This window comes from Astatotilapia calliptera, chromosome 20 (assembly GCF_900246225.1).
Source record: "Astatotilapia calliptera chromosome 20, fAstCal1.2, whole genome shotgun sequence".
NCBI classification, from domain to species: domain Eukaryota; kingdom Metazoa; phylum Chordata; class Actinopteri; order Cichliformes; family Cichlidae; genus Astatotilapia; species Astatotilapia calliptera.
Genome location: NC_039321.1, coordinates 26170712 through 26191312, shown reverse-complemented (window position 1 = coordinate 26191312; position 20601 = coordinate 26170712). Strand labels below are relative to the sequence as shown.

General features: G+C 44.1%; 1 protein-coding gene across 5 annotated transcripts in view; it reads left to right on the top strand.

Moving 5' to 3' along the window:
- The window catches only part of casz1 (castor zinc finger 1), a 72412-nt gene extending 54565 nt beyond the window's left edge, over positions 1-17847 (top strand). For 3 of the 5 annotated variants that reach the window (XM_026153741.1, XM_026153740.1, XM_026153739.1), the window contains exons 6-19: positions 626-790; positions 2395-2567; positions 2922-3790; positions 6979-7111; positions 7543-7606; positions 8621-8784; positions 9142-9264; positions 9353-9673; positions 9778-9976; positions 10782-10953; positions 12542-12690; positions 13993-14230; positions 15028-15399; positions 16189-17847. In XM_026153741.1, coding sequence (XP_026009526.1) covers positions 626-790; positions 2395-2567; positions 2922-3790; positions 6979-7111; positions 7543-7606; positions 8621-8784; positions 9142-9264; positions 9353-9673; positions 9778-9976; positions 10782-10953; positions 12542-12690; positions 13993-14230; positions 15028-15399; positions 16189-17474 — 4428 coding nt within the window. In that variant the 3' untranslated portion in view covers positions 17475-17847. The remainder of the gene's footprint in view (positions 1-625; positions 791-2394; positions 2568-2921; positions 3791-6978; positions 7112-7542; positions 7607-8620; positions 8785-9141; positions 9265-9352; positions 9674-9777; positions 9977-10781; positions 10954-12541; positions 12691-13992; positions 14231-15027; positions 15400-16188) is intronic. The other 2 variants (XM_026153743.1, XM_026153742.1) reach the window with 1 other exon arrangement.
- Positions 17848-20601: the final 2754 nt, after the last annotated feature.

Sequence of the window (20601 nt, the reverse complement as noted above, 5' to 3'; positions counted from 1 at the left end):
ATATTCATTTATATTTACAGGCGAAACCTGCACCAAAAGTGAGTGTTAATGCTTTAATTAAAAAGGGAATCATATCTCAGCGAATTGAAAGGGAAACTGTTTTTTGGTTCACTTGTTTGTTTGTTTGTTTTTATTGTCTTCTGTTTTCCCCTGTGCACGTCTGAGAAACCATCTGCATGGAACAGAATTTTTCCAGACACAAAAACATCAGAACTGTTATCTTGCATGTCAATTGATTCGTCTTAATTTCTAAAAAAAAAAAAAAAAAGTGTTGGAAGGAAGGAAAAAAAAACCCAGAAACAAAGAGTGTATGTGGAACATACTTTATGTTCCATGTGGAAGCATCTGCATTCAGAGAGTCCCGGGGCCTTTAAGCGCTGCATTTGGATAGAGCGCAACTTTGAGATATGCAAAGTAAATTAATAACCACAGAATGCATCATGTTTAAAGACGTCCTGTCCCTCTATATTGCCGTGCGCACATCCCTCCCCAACTGCCAATTGGCTCCTGCATGTTGCAGCTGCTGCTTCTACAGAGATAAAGTGACTTGTTGCTGATTCTGTGACTGGTTTAAATAAACACCAACCTGTTGCCGTACACCCCCACCCCCCTCCCCTTTTTGCAGAGGTTTACCAGTAAGCAGGATGTAATCAGGCACTACAACATGCACAAGAAGAGGGACAACTCCTTGCAGCATGGCTTCATGCGCTTCAGCCCTCTGGACGACTGCAGCGTCTACTACCATGGCTGCCACCTCAATGGAAAAAGCACCCATTACCACTGCATGCAGGTACACTACACAGACTCGCGTCTCCTCTTCCACCTACACACATACCCACAAAATGAACCCACGAAAGCACATGCACAAACACGGAAACAAATATGCAATTATGGTTCCACATGTTTAAGCATTACATATGGAGCAAAACAACCACTGCTCACTCTGTTAAAGAGCACCAAATATAGATAAATGCAGGTAAATTTACAATTCGTAATTCAAATTATATTGCAGAGACACCACATGCTGTCCATAAAAGAGTGTAAAAGGCACCGTTTAAAAGCACTGGTTTTGTCCAGTGCCTTTAAACAGCCTTTTAGGAGCAGTGACATCATTTTGTTTAAAACAGGTTAAGTCAGGCAAAAATGAGCAACTCTGTATAAATTACGGCCAACTTTGGAAAATCAGGCCACTTGAAATAAGCATGACTTCAGGGTGTTTCAGAGTCACTCGGCTTACCTACATATTTGTGAAATGGAAACTCACTTTTTCCATTTATACCAGAGTGTCTTCGTAGAGCAGTTTGCAAAACGTGTCCTCGGCTAAATAAAAGAAAACCAAAAAAAAAAGGGTGAATATGAGTGAGGCTGCTTGTGCTTTCCCCATCTTTTTACTCTCTCACTCCTTAATTGGCATGGCTAAAATTCAGTTAGGTGTTTATATAAACTATACATTTTTCATCTTTTAGTACCAAGCAGCCAGTTGAAGATTATTCCCCCTCTGGATTTGTTTAATTTTTTTCTACATCTGCTTATTTTCAATGTCATTGTGCCGAGAGCTTCTCACCAGCAGGGCAGCGGTGCAGCGCAGGATGGCTTGAGATATATTCTTTTTTAAACCCCTGTAACAGCGTAATTGTTATTAGGACATTTCAGCCCTTGTTTTAACAGTCCCTGAGAACCTGCAGATGTTGGCATCGGCTCTCTTGATTTAAGGGGGAAAAGAACCGAGAGGAATTTTTTTCATTGTTTGACTCAATATGGAGAAGTTGCCCGGTTTGCGCGGGTGAAAAGTGCCACAGATGATATACAATTGCTGCTTTTAATTCAAACATTACCTGTTTTTTCCCCCCCTTTGTTGGCTCTGAGGGCTCATGTGTACCAGAGCATTTTAAACTAAAGACTTAAGACAGTCATCTTACTCCCGTCTACCCCCTCCACTACTGAAATCTGTTCTCAGAGTTACAGTAAGTTTGTGGCGACTCACCGTTACTCTCCAAATATGAATTTCATTTTCTAAAAGGCTGCTTTGCCAGGAAGGTACTGTACTTTCAGCAGCCTTCTGCGGCCACTGTCTCTTTCAGTCACCTCCTTTTTATTTTTACTTTCCAATTGTCACGATAGCAAGATTGTTTCCAATTCACAGGTTTGAGATGAAACTTGTAATGCTCTGGTGTTGCCACAAATTAAATCTTGAATGTGAGAAAACATCCTTCTTCTACCCATTTCTAGGCCACTAGCATTTTCTTAACCACAATGAGATCCCTCCTCTACATCTAGTACAGTATATCTGATCTTTTATAGCATTTTACAAACCATTCTTGCAAACTGAAACTCATGCATGCTTTGGGCCCAGATCTTGTTTTCGATTACCATGCTCTGACTCTGCTTTTGCAGGTGGGCTGCAGCAAGGTGTACACCAGCACCTCCGATGTCATGACCCATGAAAACTTCCATAAAAAGAACGCCCAGCTGATCAACGATGGCTTCCAGAGGTTTCGCGCGACTGAGGACTGTGGCACGGTCGGATGTCAGTTCTACGGGCAGAAGACGACACACTTCCACTGCAGGTGGATTGACCTAATGTGGTTTCTCCTCGAGATTTTTTTTTACTGTATTAAAACCGACTTTTGGCAAATATTGTTTAAAACAAAAAAAGATTCATAAATTAAAACGGATCAACTTAAATTTTATAGCATTGTGACTTGCATGTGACAAAAATCATTAGAGCACTTTGAATAAAAAAAAAAAACTTTTATTATTTCATCATCACCTCCCAAGAATTTAAACCTCCACCAGGTTGGAGATGGTGATGTGTCACTGAACCGCACCACTTATTATTCCACTTCACTGTAAAGTATTTCAATCATGTGGATCCCCTCCATGAATCCACACCTGATCACATTATCCCGTTTGCTTTTCAGGCGCCCGGGCTGCACCTTCACCTTCAAGAACAAGTGTGACATTGAGAAGCACAAGAGCTACCACATCAAGGACGATGCTTATGCCAAAGATGGCTTCAAGAAGTTCTATAAGTATGAGGAATGCAAGTACGAGGGCTGTGTCTACAGCAAAGCCACCAACCACTTCCATTGTATCCGCTCCGGCTGCGGCTTCACCTTTACCTCCACCAGCCAGATGACCTCCCACAAGCGCAAGCACGAACGTAGACACATTCGCTCTTCTGGTGTCATGGGCCTCTCTTCCACCTTCCTGGCACCAAAGGATGAGCCCGAGGAATCCAGCAACGACGACCTAATGGACTTCTCGGCCATTAGCAGCAAGAACTCCAGCCTGAGTGCCTCACCCACGACCCAGCAGTCCACTACTGTACCACACCTCTTGAGCACGCCCATCACTGCTGTCTCCTCCTCATCCACATCGGGCCACGCCCTCAAGCCGACCCCCTCGCTGCCCAGTGCGGGCCAGCGTATGTCCACCCTGCTGTCTCAGACCTTGCCCAGCAACATACCGGTGGCCCTTGCTCTTTCCAACAGCACCTTGGCCACCTCCAACCCGTTCTTCCCCCTTATGTCCAGGCTGCCTCTCCAGCCACCTCCTCAAGCTGCTGGCCTGATATCCGCTGTGTCTTCAGGGGCCCACTCCATGCCCACCGACTCACTCACCCAGGGCTGCTCCACAGTCGGGGCGGATGGAGCCATGCCATCTACCCCAACCTCCTTTGCCACCTCCTCCATTATGGAGAAGATCTCTGCAAGCAAGGGTCTGATTTCACCCATGATGGCCAGACTGGCGGCTGCTGCACTCAAGCCATCCGGCAGCCCAGACACAGGTCAGTGAGTGAACAGCCAAGTTTATCTCATATATTAATGATGGATAACATAATGTGAATATAAAAAATTCAAAAGAAAACTTTAGAGCTACATCCAAATCCACATGTTTATGATAAGCTGCATGCTTTTTCGCTCTTTGTGGACAGAGCAAAGAGAGAGCACTCAGAGGTCATCTCTCTAACTAGCCTAGAGCGGTGAGAAGGGCAGAAAACCCTCTGCTTTCAAGCTTAAAGGGACATTCCGGAGGCATGGTCCTCTGCTCTCAGCTTGTTATTGTGTTGATCGTTTGTTAGATACCCACAATCCATTTGGAGATAAATGCGCTGACAGGGGAGAGTAGAGCCTGTAAAAGTCTCTTATGATGTTCAGAGTGGGGGCTCCTGGGGGTTGTGTTGAACATGTTTCCTCATCATTGGTCTCTTATCTCTGTCTGCGCCCGTTCCAAGCAAATGGAGGTGGAATGAAATTAAGTTCAGAAATTGCGAGAACAAAAAAAAATAATTTTTTTTTCGTATCCTCTATGAAAACTGATAAAAAGAAAAAACAGAAATCACTCAGGCAGAAATGACTCAATGCAGCAGAGCTAAGAAACAGGCTTTTCTTTTTTCTTTTTTTTTCACCGATGCAAGAACTCAGTCACAGATGCAGTCATCGGCAACGACGCACACTTTTTGAATTTCTGGAAACCTTCTGTTTCCACAAAAACATGTCACCCATACATTTCAGAGGTAATTGGCTTGTCCATGTTTATCACATTGCTCTAAACAAAGCCTCTGAATGAAAATGAAGTTAAAGTCTTCAATTGCTAATGCACTGCAAGCGCATGGTCTCGCATTCAGTTGCAGTGCATCCTCCTGCGCTCAGCCTGAGCAGGTGGGGTACGGATTGTAAATGGGACTGCTCCGGATGTTGGGACTGGGAAGGATTACAATTCCTGGTGGTACTCCTGGAGCAGGACAGGCCCTGGGAGAGAGCTGGGGCAGCTGCTCCGAGGAGCCGAGCTGAGCCCGGGCTGTCAGACTGAGCTCCACCTCTGGGCTTCCAGCAGGTAGTCTGGGCCTCCACAGATGGTGCCATCACCACCCCTCTCGATGGCTCACTTAGTTACAGCGTAGATCTCTTTACTGAAAAACAAGTTATTTTAAATAAGCTCTCCTATTTTAATCGCGCACATTTTCATAAAAGTTTTAGCGCAGACACAGGATGGGGGGTTTGCTGTGTGGTTTTGTTTCTCATATTTGCTTCATAAAATGTGTGAACAGGACATTTGGGGCTAAAATGAGGAGGAAGTGGTTTGTGCTTCTCTGTCAAAAAGGTGTGAGAAAAGTCACTGTGTTTGTGGCTATTTTTCTCAGTGTTTATTTTTTCTTCGGGTTGTGAAACTTCGCCTCTTTTGCGGTGAATTGTGCATTTTTCCTGTTTCTGCCTTCAGTATTTTCTCAGCTTTTCTTTTCTTTTTTTTTTCATTAATGTTCCGCTCTAATTTACCCCTAAGTGTTTTTCCCAGAGATTCAAGCATCTGAAGGGTTTACTAATTAGACACACAGTACAAATGATCTTTCACAAGCTCTGTATCTTATCCGGAGTAATTACATGGTGGTACATTATTCCTGGATAATTTCCAGAAAGAAGCTGCTTTGAGTCAAACTCATTTGTTCTCTCTCTGCTCGCAAAGTGCATGCAAAAAAATAAATAAATTTAAAACAATCACGATGTGCTTTGCAGTGAGATTGTTTTGTACTGTGATCTACCTTGAGCAGTCAGCTTATCTTCTGATTGTATTAAAAATATACTTTACTCAGCGTGGCGATCATGTGTGGATCATGCAGTGAGTGGCTGCTCTTGATATAATGTGCTCTCATTTTGTCTGAGAGATGATTTAATTGTCAATGACAAGGCAGGATTTGTCTGGCTAGTTAATTTTGGGTATACTCTTATCAAGTTGGGGGGGGGGGGGGGGGGGGCAGGGAAGGAAAGCTGGACAGAGACTTGGTAAGCATTCAGTGACCTCAAACCAGCCGCAAAATTGTTTGACTACTGTTTTCCTTTAGCCCCACCCATGCCCCACCCCCAGCCCCTCCAACCTCAGCCATTGTCAAACTGAACTGACACTGACACTTCCCCATCTCCCAGCTTTCAGCTGACAAGGCCCAAGACTGGCTTTTCCACTTGTATTCTGCCTGATATGTCTCTGGGTCATCTTGTAGCGGAGGGAGGTGGTGGTGTGGGCGGGGAGGGAACTCTGGTTGGTTTCCCCTCTTACGTTGGCTGGTCTTGTTTTCTCTGTAGCAAGTAAAAGGAGAGGATCCCCATCAGGCTCAGGGCCAAGGGCACACACTTGGTTGCCCATGACCTTGCCTGTCACAATCCCTCAACACCAGCCCTAATTTTTAAACAACAGATTTCTCACCAAACCAGTCGTGGCTGCTGGTGCACTCCAGTTTTAGTGTCTCAGAGGCTACGCTGGGGCTCCTACCCCCTCCCACTCACATATATATTTTAAAATAAACGCCCACTTATTGTCAACCAAAAGCTCTGCTTTCCCTGTATAGCCCCGGGATAAATTAATATTTCAATCCCGCGGGATTGGGAAAGGGGCGGCCAGAATTCACCTTCCTGTCAGCGTTTTTACCTCAGGTCATCCCCTGGTGTTTATTTATTTCAATTCAGCGCTCCTGTCCTCACTCACAGCATTCACTGAATACCTATTTGGAGGCGAATGTGATCGAGGGGTCACGCTATTTGAACCAATCTGATTGGCTGTCAGCTCCAATCTGACCGACATAGCACCCGTGTTCCTTGTGGGTACGCTCAGTGGCACTGGCTGCCGCCCGTTGTCAGGCCAACAAGGAGCCTGGGAAGGTGGGAAGGGAGGGGGTGGCCAATCTGAGACTGCCACTTTCCCTCAGCATTAGCATCTCACTTAATGACCAGTTAAGAGGCAGCCTGGCAAATGAGTTGTGACAAGTGCTGCAGAAAAAGGAGTCTTTTTCCCCCATATCTCCCGCCTCTCAATCACCATTTAAAAGGCTTGACGGCCTGACATAATTTCGCAATAATTATCACTCGGAGTATTCTTTTCGGGCCAGGACAGGAGTCAGATTGGATCTTGTCATAGAGTAATAATGCTGACCAACAATAACTTTGTTGTCTCTTCTCTCATCTGCATCTCTGACTTGATCCTCAGGGAATGGGCAGCCGGCATCAGCTAGCCAGTTCAATCTGGTTCAAGTGAAGCAGGAGCCAGTGGACGCCAACTCCGGGGCTTCCCAAGACTCCACACAGGAGCACAGCCTGGACCTGAGCAAGAAAGACCAGAGGTACAGATGGTAAACTGATGGTTAATTCAAAGTGAAGGATGGTTAATTAGTGTTTCTTTAACCAATTCAGCCTTATTATTGGCAAAATAACCCCCACAAAAAAGAACATCCAGCTTCTCTGAATGATAGATGATGTCTACTAGTTTGGCAGCTCTGGTTATATACAAAATATTTAATTTATATAAATGTGCATACAATTAGAAAATCCTCCACGTATTTCTCCATTTATTTATTTTGCGTGTGAGTGAGAGAGAGGGATGTTTACATAAACCTTCAACTCCAATCTTCCCTCCAACCCACACCAGATCTTATTTCTTAAGAAGACAGCATTTTTCTTCTTCATTATACAGGCACACCTTGTGTGATAAATAGTAATATTTACTGTTCTCATGCAAATCTTGACTAAACATTGTTCATTTTCCTTGTTCCAGTAATGAATCAAACGGACACCCTGTACCAGGGAATACATCTCTTTTATCCTCGCTTATGAATAAGGTAAGATCCATCCATCAAACGCCTTTCATCCCAAGACAAATTAGCGGGACACGAAGGGGCCTGTTTGTTTTTTAATGTTTCACGGCTAATAAGATGAGTTTGTATCATTTAAATTTTCCAGCCATTTTTCATAGAGTGTAATTTTCGCTGCACCTCTCACAAATTAATACAATGAAGCAGTAGCTGGGTGCCATGCCAGATATATAGAGATGTTTGTTTTTTGATGAGCTGTTTTGAACTCGCCGTCCAATTTTTCCTCCTCCTTTATACGTTTTCTTCCCCCTGCCTCACTCTACATTTATTCATAGGGTTTATAAATTATTTGATTAAAAAGTCAGCGCAGGGAAAAAAAAAAGAAAAGCAGGAAGGCGCTGCCCTCATTTTTTAACAAGTCTAAATGTTAGCGTATGGAAATTTAAATCTGTATGGTTTTTTTGTGAAGATTAAAATGGACATTGTCTTAGTCATATATCTTATCTGACTCGTACAAATATGCCAGGTGGTTTCCATCATGTTGATGATGTCATGGCAGATCAGCCACCATTTATTTACTCTCTCCAACTGATCATGACTTCCTCCACTCCTTACCCCCCTGCAAGCTTCGCCGCCTCCGTGCACCTAAGTGCACGTCGTGGTTTTAACCTCTCTCGAGGACACCTTACCTTCACATTTGCAGTCGTTGCGCCCAAACGGCGGAGACGAGCTGCTGTCTAGCAACTCAGCTGTTGTCGTGTCAGCTTTTTGTTGGTTTGCTGCAAGCCACCACATTACATAAAAGGGTTAACAGTAGCTCCCAGAGGATGCTTGGCAAACACGCTTGGCCTGCACTCAAGCAAAAGCCCGGATGTTTGTAAATCTGGCTGCCCTTTTTAGCTTCGTCAAACCATGCATGCGTGTGTGTGTATGTGTGTGTGTAAGAGAGAGAAAGAGAATTCATTCTCATACTCTCACTAACATACGAAAGTGCCCAGCTAACCCAGCGCCTGGTGGTTTTTGTGCTGTTTTTTTTTGTAGATGTCACAGGTGAACCCTGCCCTCTTCAATGCAATGAACCTGAAGACAGAGCTAGAGGCAGGTGAGGGTGGTGACACCTCGGAGGCAGGACAGTATCTCAGCAAAGTGTTGAAGAGGCCCCTGGCAGAAAAAGCCAACGAGATCTGGAGGACGTACCTCCGCAGGTATAAAAAACAACAACAACAACAACACACATACACAGGAAGCGCGTAGAGACACTGGATTCATTATGAGAGTGAGAAAACAGTCAGAGTGTTAAAAAGTAGCGCACGTCCTTGGAAGGTCTTTCCTGTAAATACTATTCCTCACATACTGTATCAGTGGAAACCCCCCCCTCCAAAAAAAAAAAAAAAAATAGAGAACACGTTCTTGCAGGAATTGGAAATGACAGTGCGCTGGTTACAGTATGACGGACCGCAGACATTTACCGTCAGGTGAAGAGTTGAGCCAGGTGTCCTCATAGGTTGCGTTTTCCTTAAGCAGCAGTAAATTTACAGTCTTTCTTATCTGTCTCTGTTAAGGTTTGACACGGATGACTTCTGTGAAGCTCAGTGCGACTTCCTTCACAAAGTTCACTTTCACTGCTTGGTAGAGGACTGTGGTGCCCTCTTCAGCACTGTGGATGGGGCTATAAAACATGCTAAGTGAGTGTCACGCTACCCTCGCTCTCTGCATTTTAGTTTTTGGCTTTTATCGATCGGTATAAAAAAGAGCTTCCATCTTGTTTTTCAGCTTCCACCTCCGAGCCACCTTGAAAGTGAAGTCGGAGCCTTCGTTCGGTGAGGGCAAGGACTCTGGTGAGGGCGCCCAGCTGCAGCCCGTTGCCCCCGTCTCTATGGCCAACAACCCCTCCATGGATGTTGCACACCTCTCCTCCTCTGGCAGATACAGCTCTCCTCCCCCCTCCCTGCTGGCCTGGAAGCAGCTGACGGGCAGCATCCCTCAGATGCCAGCATCAATGCCCAACCTGCCATCCAGTTCCCCTCTAGCCACCACCTCTCTGGAGAATGCTAAGCCACAAGTCAAACCTGGTTTCCTGCAGTTCCAAGAAAAGTATGTGGAAACCTCTGGGTTTCGTACACAGCGCCCTGCTTTTCTTCTTACTTTCCACAAGTTGATTAAACGATATCTTCTCTGTTTTTTTCCTCCCCATGCAGTGATCCATGTTTGGCTACTGACTGTAAATACTCCAATAAGTTCCACTTCCACTGCTTGTTTGGAAATTGCAAGTATGTGTGCAAGACCTCTGGAAAGGCAGAATCCCATTGCTTGGACCACATCAACCCGAACAACAACCTGGTCAACGTCCGCGACCAGTTTTCCTACTACTCTCTTCAGTGTCTCTGTCCCAACCAGGTGAGTGTGGCTTGATAACTCAGCCAGGAGCTGAATCACCTACTGTCATCTCCCCGAGGTTTCTAAGCATGAAGTATGCTATCTATTAGACCAGTATTTGAGGTTATTTGACTCAAGGCTTTCACAACCACTGCTCGCCGTCTTCCATCTCTGCTGAGAAAGACAGTCGACTCACCCCAGTAATGCCTGTTTATATGTCAATGATGTCATTTTGACTGCCGCATTCTCCTCTCAGAAAAGGCCAATTTAGCTGATATTACCCAATAAATCATTGTCACTTGCACAGTAAACAAGGCTGTCTGGAATAGGGCAAAAATCAGGGGAATGCTTCGCAAATGAAACCTAAATGGCAGCCCCTGCCTGCTCTCATGAGCCCGTATTTGGAAAACCGTTTAAATGAATTCATTAATGTGTTGAAAATCACCCCTCTCACAAAAAGCCCCCCCTCCCTCCCCCCCCCCCCCTTTAGTCTGCATCTCCTGAACTGAGAAGATCTTATTTGGCCCGGTCCTTTGGGATCTGGGCCTTGCAAACAGATGGTGGTGTACAGACATGTTAGAGCGGAGGGGTGTTTGTGGGATGCCTGGAAATGCAAAGTAATTGTACCAAACAACTGGAGAGGAAAAGACTGCGAGGTGTTGATTATGTTTTTTTTCTTCTTCTTTTTTGGGAAGGAACTGTGTGTAGTCTTCGCTTAAACTTTGCACACAAAGAAGGATCCAATAAAAATTAATCAGCTCCTCTGGCTTTCAAACATTCACGACATTTGAGTCATGAAATTGGAAATTATGTGTCTCCACTGCAGCACTGCGAGTTCAGAATGAGGGGCCACTATCACTGTCTGCGGCCTGGCTGCTTCTTCGTCACTAACATCACCACCAAGCTGCCGTGGCACATCAAGAAGCATGAGAAGGCAGAGCGTCGCGCCGCTAATGGCTTCAAATATTTCACCAAGAGGGAGGAGTGCGGGAGGCTGGGTAAGGAAAAAACACTGGAAAAGAAAAAAACTTCTGATCCTGTAAAAGTTTTGTGTCCCGCTGTCTCTGTCTTTGCCTCGCATCAAGCTGTATCAACTTGAGCGGCTTTTAAAAAATACTTTGCCAGGAGAGATCTGAGGATTAAAGGTGTTACGTTGAGAAAGATGTAGCCTAATTTGTGTTGTCTGTTGCAAGAGGATATTCCCCGTGTTTACAAAGGGAGAGAGACCAGTGTTGGCAAACACAGTGTCATGCATTGCGAGAGGTTTAAGAAGCATGAAACAAGTCTGCCTCGTAGGTTTTTGTTGGCGCAGTTTGCATATTCACAATGGCACCTCGAGTCCCAGATGTAGCCTTGCCCGTGCTATATGAGCAATAATGTCAAAGAGGGCAATCACATCCAGGTTGTTTTCTTCTTTCTTTTGCCCCTGTCAGAAATGAGCAATTAGGTTTGTGTTTGTTAATTATCTGGCTTGTCTGGTTTAGCCTGTTTGTGTTGTGAAGCTGCGCCTCACAGCCACCGCTGCCATCACACAGAAATGAATTAAAAGTGATCTGTTTTTTTCAGGCGGTTACACAAGCTTTTCAGAGCGCAGAAACAAAGCAAACAAAACCAGGCCCTAAACAGCTGTTTTTTGTCCCCAGCCTGATCTGCCAAGTGTATTGTTTGGGCTGGAGGGGAAAAAAAACAGAAAGGATTACCACTGCTAGCTCTCCAGTTATAAAGAATTGATGGGTTGCCAGTATCCATGGCAGCAACATTAAACTGAGCACCGCTGCTGATGTTACCTGGTTTCTGTCTCACAAAAGGCCCTCCCGTGTCACGGGGGGTTACTGTTATTTGCTCAACTTTGCGTGTTTAAAGCGTTGTGTGTGCAAAAGCTATTTGATGACACAGACATGTTTTTTTTTCTCTTAAAGTGGGTGCCATGGTTACTGACATGCTAGCACCTGCCCAGCATGTTACTCTTTCAATTATTTCTGCCTGCTTTTATATAATGGTATTTGATTAACAGGCACAAAACGGCACATTCATTTAATTTGAAATCATAAAGCAATTAGAGCTAGACCGGTTAAAACACTGGAAAAGAGCAGAAGAATATAGAACAGACGACACCACAGCGGAGAACAAAAGGGGGAAAAATGACAATGGAGATACTTTGAAAAATGAATTTAATATGGGAATAATTGTATATTTACTTTGGTTTGCAGGGGTGTGTGCATTATTGGCCCACAGAAAATGAGAATTTATTTATGTAAATTCCTAATTGAATAAAGCATGTCAGTGTAATAAAAGAGCTCCACAGGTTTAGTGCACAGAAGCCTTGACTTGCTCAGTATGACACCCGAGTGATCTAATATTCCTCCTACATGTACACTCCGAAACACTTTGAAACCCGATCCCTCTTTTGTCACAGCTATATCATGAAATTAAAAAAACCCTAAAAATATTTCACTTGGTGTTTGATGTATCGCGACGCCGTCACACTTATAATATTGCGTGTGGCGCGGGGAGCCTTTTTTTGGACGCCGCACTGGGAGCCAAAGATAAATTAAGCTCTTACTTTATTCTTTTTTTATCCTGCAGGTTGTAAGTATAACCAAGTCAACAGCCACTTCCACTGCATCCGCGAGGGTTGCCAGTTCTCCTTCCTCCTCAAACACCAGATGACCTCACACGCACGCAAGCACATGAGGCGGATGCTGGGGAAGAACTTTGATAGAGTCCCATCCCAGGTACAAGCACGCCAACGGCGACATGTGATACATTTTGAAAAGCGGTGTCATAAAAATACAGGCTAAACATCTCAACGGTCTGAAGCCTGTGTTGAATAGTTTACTCAAACATATTTTAACAAAGCACACACCCTTTTCCTGGGAGATTAAATAGTGAATAGATGTTCCCTTAACTACTCTACTACAACTATACTATATATTGTTGTTTTTGCTCATTTACACTGTAAAAAAGAGGAAGGGCTAGATATTGTTCAGCATTTGGGAAACTCATTTCTATTTTTTTTTAATAACACTGCATATCAGCTCACCGCGCTTACCTAAACACAGCATTGCACTACCAACTGGGCATATTATTATATCGGTCTTTCTTTTTTCACTAAACATTCAGAGATATACGGCACAAATCTTTTTTTCCTCCCATATTCACTTTGTTGTTCTGCTGATCTGCAGTTCTGCTTTTATTATTCTGCTAATTTCCCTCATGGGATTGATAAAGCATTTGTCTGTCTGTGTGTCTGTGTTTTTCATCTAAATTTTATGTTCTCAGAAACACACCATTGTTTGTGGTTTTTGCTGAAAGAAGATGAAAAAAAAGCTCCCGATCCATTAAGGACTGCTCTTAAAATCTCCCAATATCATAAAATGAAGAGAAAAATAGGGATAATAATAGTTAAAGAAGGTTTAAACAAATGTTAAGCAGCGGAAGTCCTTTCTCGTTTCGATTTTGTCTGTCTTTCGTTCTTTTTAAGGTCGCGAATAACAACAGCTGTTAGCGTACTGGTGGTTACGCCGTCTTTGTAACTTGTGTACCTGGTTTGGTCGGTTTTATCGGGGTTTTTTCGTTGTATATCTATTTCTTTTTTAACATTCAGTTTCCTTTTTTCTGAGTCATATTCAAGGAAAGACTAACAAAGACGTGATGTTCTGTAAAAAAGAGAGTACCGCTCATATCCTGTCATACCAGTCAATAACAAATCACTCATGGCATTCTTTTGATGAAGTTTCTTTTACACGCAGTTTCCTCAGTTAACCTCTGCAGTAGGTGCGGGATGGAGCCTTTGTGGATATAAATGTGGATTTTCTAGTTCTGTTTAGGCTGTTTTTTTGTTTTGTCCTTCATATAATGACAAAAGTATGAAGTTCGTTCTTTCAAAAAATACTTCTGACGTCTTGAAATGCTTGGTTGGATGCCAAGCGCCAACACCTGCGCTCATGACTCTTTATAACCCAAGATGTTTGTTTCGTAAGTCTTTGTGTGATAATTTTTTTAAGCTTTTTATTTTATTTTGTTTTGTTCTCTAGATGATGTCACTCGGCCGCAGGGCGGATGAGATGCAGCAGCAGGCATCGGGTATGGTGCACGGGTCCATAACGATCCAGCCTGGCATCAGCTCCAACTTCTCCAACATCACGGATGAGAATGATGACTACATGGACTACATGGGTGCAGGAGGCAGCCCCTTGGGTCTCTCCTCCGAATCCTCCAACCAGGACCGAAGCTGCACCAGCACACCTGTGGGCAACGACAGCTCTCCGGCAGGTAAGCCCACGTGACTCAGACTCTGACATGTCAGCATGTACGGCCTTTAGCACAGTTTAGTCCACAGGTGTTGTCCACAAAGGTTTTCTACTCGTTGAACATCTCAGCCCACACGTCACCCAGAAAGCCAGCAACTCGTCATCTCATGCATCCTCCAATCACAACTCTGACTTGCAATCAATAGACACATTAGTTTTAATATATGTGGTTGATGACTATGCTATATTCTTATGTTGGGAGCTGCGGACGAGACAGTTTCCAGTTTGCCCGGTCATCCTCATAAAACCTCCATTTTGTACATCAGTGGTTTGAGATATTGCACTGTATGTAGCTTATTACATTTTCCTCTGGCCAGAGATCATCCCTGTGGCTTTATGTCTACTTTAGCACTTTTAGTGGTTGGAGTTTTGGGAGAAAGGAAATGAGAAACAGCCTCTTTTTCCTCAAACTTATTGAATAAACGGGTTCTCCTCTATATTTTTTCCTAAATCTTAGCCTGTCTCTGATTTTCACATTTCTCCATGTGTTGCCAGAAATATCCACTACTCTCATCGTTGTTGTTTTGGCTGGGTTACTTTGTCTTGAATGGGCCTCATTTTGTATCATTCTCTTATCTTTTATCTTTCCCTTTTTGCCTCCCATCCCTCTGTGTGTGCGTGTGTGTGTGTGCGTGTGTGTGTGTGTGTGTGTGTGTGTGCGCGCGCGATTTGGACCCCGTGTTTGTCTTTGTTCCCGTCTGTGTGTGTTTTCTCCCTCTTGCCTGTCCTTCACCCTCTCTGGTCAACCTGTCTCTCCAGGACAAGGCTGCCCCACCACCACTTCTGCTCCTACCACCCCTGCTGACACTAGCGCTACCCAGAATGCACCTCCTTCCTTCTCTCCTCCTCCTCCACCACGACCACCGCCACCTCCTCTTCCTCCTCCTCCTTCCGCTCTTCAGCCTGGCCTGCAGTCCCAGGCCCCATCCCTCTCTCCTGCTCTCCTCCGACCCCCTCTCCCCTCACTCCCATACCTCCTCTCTCCATCCTGTCTGTCATACTCTCTGCTCAGCGCCTCTCTGGGAGCCACTCGGAGTGTTGTCATGCCAACCAACACACCAGCTTTCAGCCCCATCATTGCCACTCCGTCTCCGGTTAAAAATGACGTCCCTATAGTGCAGGATGCTGCAGGTACTTATCCCCGGCGCAAACCAACACTGCAGCTGTCATTCTCAATTACTGAGTCCTGTGCAGCATTTAACTGTGTGATCCAGCCTTTCTCACTCTGCACTGTTGTTATGAAAAGACTGAAAAAAAAGAAAGCATGCAAAAAAGAGAACATTTGTGTTGAAATGCTGAAACTTGCATGCTTACTGTGTGGGTACAGTAAATTGAAAAAAAAAGTCTGCAATCACTTGACTTGCACCTTTGTGCGTAATTTCCCTTTTAGTATCACTAGGATTTAGCGAGAGACAGCAGTAAATTTGGCACCTGTTCTGTGAACCCTGGGCTCTGTTTAGCTTCCATTAACAAGGCTGCATCAGCAAGCTCTTATTTAATCTTGCCCCAAGTTTTATCGAGGCCCACTGCTTCCTGTCTTGCAGAACAGGGAGCACATCATTAGCAGTGACCCCAGGGTGTTGCAAAAAGGTGGGTGCCCCTCATAAAACAAACATGGAGATAAGAGGGTTGGTTAAAACTCCCAGCTCCGCCTTTCTTTGGAGGCCCGAGACACCCTGTAAAAGTGTCATGTCTTACAGTCAATCTATCATCCCCCCTCCTCCTCCTTCTTTAATCATTCTGGAAATTAGGGATTAAAAAAATAGTGGCTAGCTGTGCTTACTCAGCTGTGAACAACTTCTGGCTGAGCGGGGTCCGACATTAGGGTTTTAACCAGGACAGTCACTTGTTTGTAAGTCTGTGGACTTTATTATTTTTTTCAGGATTATTTTTGTTAATGCCCTTATCTCTTGTTTTTAGGCAACACCATCTCCATTCCCACGGCCGCTGGTGCAAAGAAGCGTTTCTGGATCATCGAGGACATGTCCCCGTTTGGCAAGCGCCGAAAGACCGCATCGTCACGTAAGATGCTGGACGAGGGGATGATGCTGGACGGATTCCGGCGCTACGACCTCTACGAGAACTGCAAGGACTCCAGCTGCCAGTTTTCTCTAAAGGTCACCCACTACCACTGCACTCGTGAGAACTGTGGCTACAAGTTCTGCGGCCGCACCCACATGTACAAGCACGCCCAGCACCACGACCGCGTAGACAACCTGGTCCTGGACGACTTCAAGCGCTTCAAGTCTTCGCTCAGCTGCAACTTTCCTGACTGCCAGTTTTCAGGCAACAGCACCCACTTCCACTGTCTGCGCTGTGGCTTCCGCTGCACCGATAGCACCAAGGTGACGGCCCACCGCAAGCACCACGGCAAGCAAGACGTGATCAGCGCTGCTGGCTTCTGCCAGTTCAGCTCCAGCGTGGACTGCGAGGTTCCTGACTGCAAGTATAAGCTCAAGTGCTCACACTTCCACTGCACCTTCCCCGAGTGTAAGCACACAGTGGTTGGCATGTCCCAGATGGATTCCCACAAGAGAAAGCACGAGAAACAGGAGCGAGGCGAGATTCCGTCTGTGTCGCCGAAGCAGGAAGCGGCGCACCACCTGGGAGGAAATGTGGCGGCAGTCCCTCCATCCTCCATGGGTCTGTCTACTTCCTCACCCGGTGGCCTCCACGGTTTGTCCCACAACATCATCACCAGTACTCCCTCCATGATCTACCAGACAGGCGGCATTGCTTCTGACTATAACCACTCATACCTGCCATCCTCCATCAACTTAGACAGCTCCCTCAACCTGGGCACAGACACCAGCAGCTCACTGTTTTTCCTGAAGAACGCCGCCGGTCTGGGCCTCAGCGATTCCCTGGACCTCAGCAAGAAGATCCACCACGACGCAGCGCGATCAGCCCACAACCTCTCAACCCAGCTGGGCCTGCCGGCAGCTCAGGACGACACCACGGGAACATCCGGGGAGGCCGAAGATGACATGTCACCAGAGGAGGAGGTGCAGGCGGAGGAAGATGACGAAGAAGAAGAGGAGGAGGATGAGGAGGAAGAGGAGGCAGAGGATGATCTCAACACTGACTCAAACGATGATTCAATGGCGGAGCCTGACGGCGAAAAAGACAATGGCCAGAGTTTCGATGCTTCCGTTAACCACACTGATGCTTCCCAACTGGAAAAGCAAGAAGATGCTGACCCATAAAAAACAAAAACAAAAAAAACACACAAAAAACAAACAAACTGAGTTTAAGAACTGCAGAAAAATTCTGTGTACTATGATTAAACGAAAAATGAAAGTGGCCTCATTTATCATGTCGAGAGACTTCGGACGACGACAAAAAACAACGAGAGCGTGGCGAGAATGATGGCCCGAAACGATTTATTATGATGTTTACAAGATGACCAACATTATTAATTCAATTATGCATTAAAGGAAAAAAAAGATTACGAATGGAGACACACAGAGTTAGGGCCCTGTTTCACACATGGGACAGCAATGTAAAGCATTTTACTACACATCAGTCTTTTTGTGTGCGTGCATGTTTGACTTTAATTTATTTTCATTTTTTCACTTTTTTTGTGTGTGGACAAAAAAGAAAAGAAAAACACGTTAGAAAAACAAAAACAAATCTCTCTATATAACTATATATGTAAGTGTGTGTGTGTGCGTGCGTGCGCGTGTGTGTGAAAGATAATATACAAAGGAAATTGCTGGCACAGGCGACATGAACTGCAGAGCCGTGGATACATAGAAAAAGGGACATGAATCACTAAGGGAAAAGGATGTGTTTCAAACGTTTGATCTTTTTTCTGTATTATTTTATTATTAATTATTATTATTATTATTATTATTATTAGACACTGAGAGAAAGGGGTTACATTTTGCTTGTTCCCATCTCTTTGGTATTGTTTTTTCTCCTTTGTTCTCAATGATACGTGGACTCGACCAGTAGCTGTTCGGTCGGTCTCAGCTGCAGTCAGGCGTCCTTTCAAGCCGCCAACCTCGACAGTTCTCTCTGACATTCTGCTAGAAGTGTTTTCAACTAGCACCGACTCCAAGCTTAACCCTTTGTAATTTTTAGCCCCAATGTGGAGGAATCAAGTTTGTGCGTGGGTAGTGCACTTTTCTATTAGCTGACCATGATGATAAGATATACTTAGATAAGTCATAAGTATATTTAAAAAAAATATTTTTGTTACCATTTGCATCTTTGCATTAAAAAAAATTGTCCTTTTTGTTGTGTTGTTATAGTCAGATGCATATCGATCTGTAAGCCGGAGAGGTCTTGATTAACGCCCGGCAAGTCACGCGGGGGATGTTTGGTTGTTGGAGGGGCGGGTGGGGGCTTCAAGACTGACCAGAGGAAACGATGAGTCACTCAGATGCAGCAGCAGGAGGGGTTGGGGTAGGGGTGGGGGTGGGATATAGAGGAAGTGTCAGGGAGTGTGTTTTATGTTGAAACTGTACAGACCGAAAATGTCTCACAAAAAAAAGACGAAAAAAAAAAAACGGCATTTTTGTTTTCCATTCACTATGGCTGTGGTTGAGCTCCTGTTGTAATGGTTTTTATTTAATATTTATGTGACCTTCCAAATGAGAAATTTTTAGAGTGTTATTGCACTTTTTAGGTTCATTTTTACCATCTGGGGAATGAAAAAAAAGGAAAAAAATAATGATATATATCTTTTAACAGGGAATTTGCTTTAAAGATGTTGTTTTAGTTCACTTTTTTTTTCTTTTTTTTTTTTGCTTTGATGCACAAATAGATGTTAGTGTGACAAAGAACTGTTGTTCTGTGGTTTATTTAAAGATTGGTTTTTATTTTTTGCTTCTTCTGTGATTGGACAGTACAGCGATTTTAAAAAAAGGAAGAAAAACAACGACAACATAAAAAAAAAAGGAAGGAAACGCGGTGCGTCGGGAAAACGGCGCTCCTGTATGAAACACTAATACGGACTGTGATTTCAATTAATTCTTAAGGAGTTCATAGCAATGCTCACTTACTGTAGTACTAAATTATAAACCTGTCTAAACCACCCTCTGGTTTTTATTGAGCGAACATGTACGACTGAGGAGTGGACACACTGATCATGAATTATCTCCTGAGCTTAGCATTGGATATAAATGATCACAATATAGGGATAAATAATGTGTGTAGATGATATTCCTCCAGATATTGTTTTGAGAAGAAGAAGAAGAAGAAGAAAAAATAAGGTTGTACAGTATTTTCCTCTGTAAAAAATGACTATATATGAACAAAATGCTCTTTGATGAACAGCTTCCTTTAAAAAGAAAACGGTAAAAAAGGAGAAATGAATAATAAAAAGTTAAAAATTCAAATAGCCTCATCATAGTTTGCTTGTGTGCGTGACCTCTCTTAATTAGAAGTTGTTCATATTATAGCGGCGGTGGGATGCCGTTACATGCCGTATATTTTATTTCTTTTCTCTCAAACTAAAAATACACTGATTTGAATTCATTCATGGATGTTTCTCTCTTATTTATTGATTCATTTGATTCATTGTCATTTTTCTGTGCATGATCTCTACCCCCCCCCTCACACACACACACAAACACACCCACCCCCACCCCCCCCAATCCCTCTCATTAACTGAAAATCTTGGTTTGTATTTACTTTGCTGTGGGCGCAGACTGAACTGTCTCCCGGGACTCTGTTGCAGAGCAGAGGCATTTACTACGTTTGTTTTGTTTTCTCTTCATTTGCTGAGATAACTGCAGGGGCTGGGAGATGTTGTGTACTTGAATTCAGTTTAGTGTGTGTGCAGGTGTGTGTGTGGGTGTGAAATTTTGTTAAAAAAGAAAAAAAAAGTAAGAAAATAAAGACGCTGTAATTATTATGACGCATGATCGGTAATGATTCAGCCTGAGGTCGTTTTTAGTCACATGTAGGGGGAAAACTGCTGCTGCTGGACAACAGCAGGGCAAAAGCAGCACTCCTTTTTTCCCCTCTGTGTCAGTGATACTACTGAAGTGTGTGTGTGTGTGTGTGTGTGTGTGTGTGTGTGTGTGTGTGTGTGTGTGTGTGTGTGTGTGTGTGTGTGTCCTGCTGAGAGAGACTCATAAGCCGTGGCTGTTCTGTCCCACCTACTCAAACCTGCAGTTTAATCCATAACCTCATTTTCCTGCTTGTTCCTCTATAAACTCAACTTTTTTTTCACCAAAATAATTGAAAACACACAAACACACACATAAAAAGACAAAAAAAAACATCTGCATTCATGCAGGTAGAGGAATCAACAATATTTGTTGTCGGGGTTGTTCATTCTTCACATTCTGGTGTGAGAACAGGATCAGAGCGAGGACCATT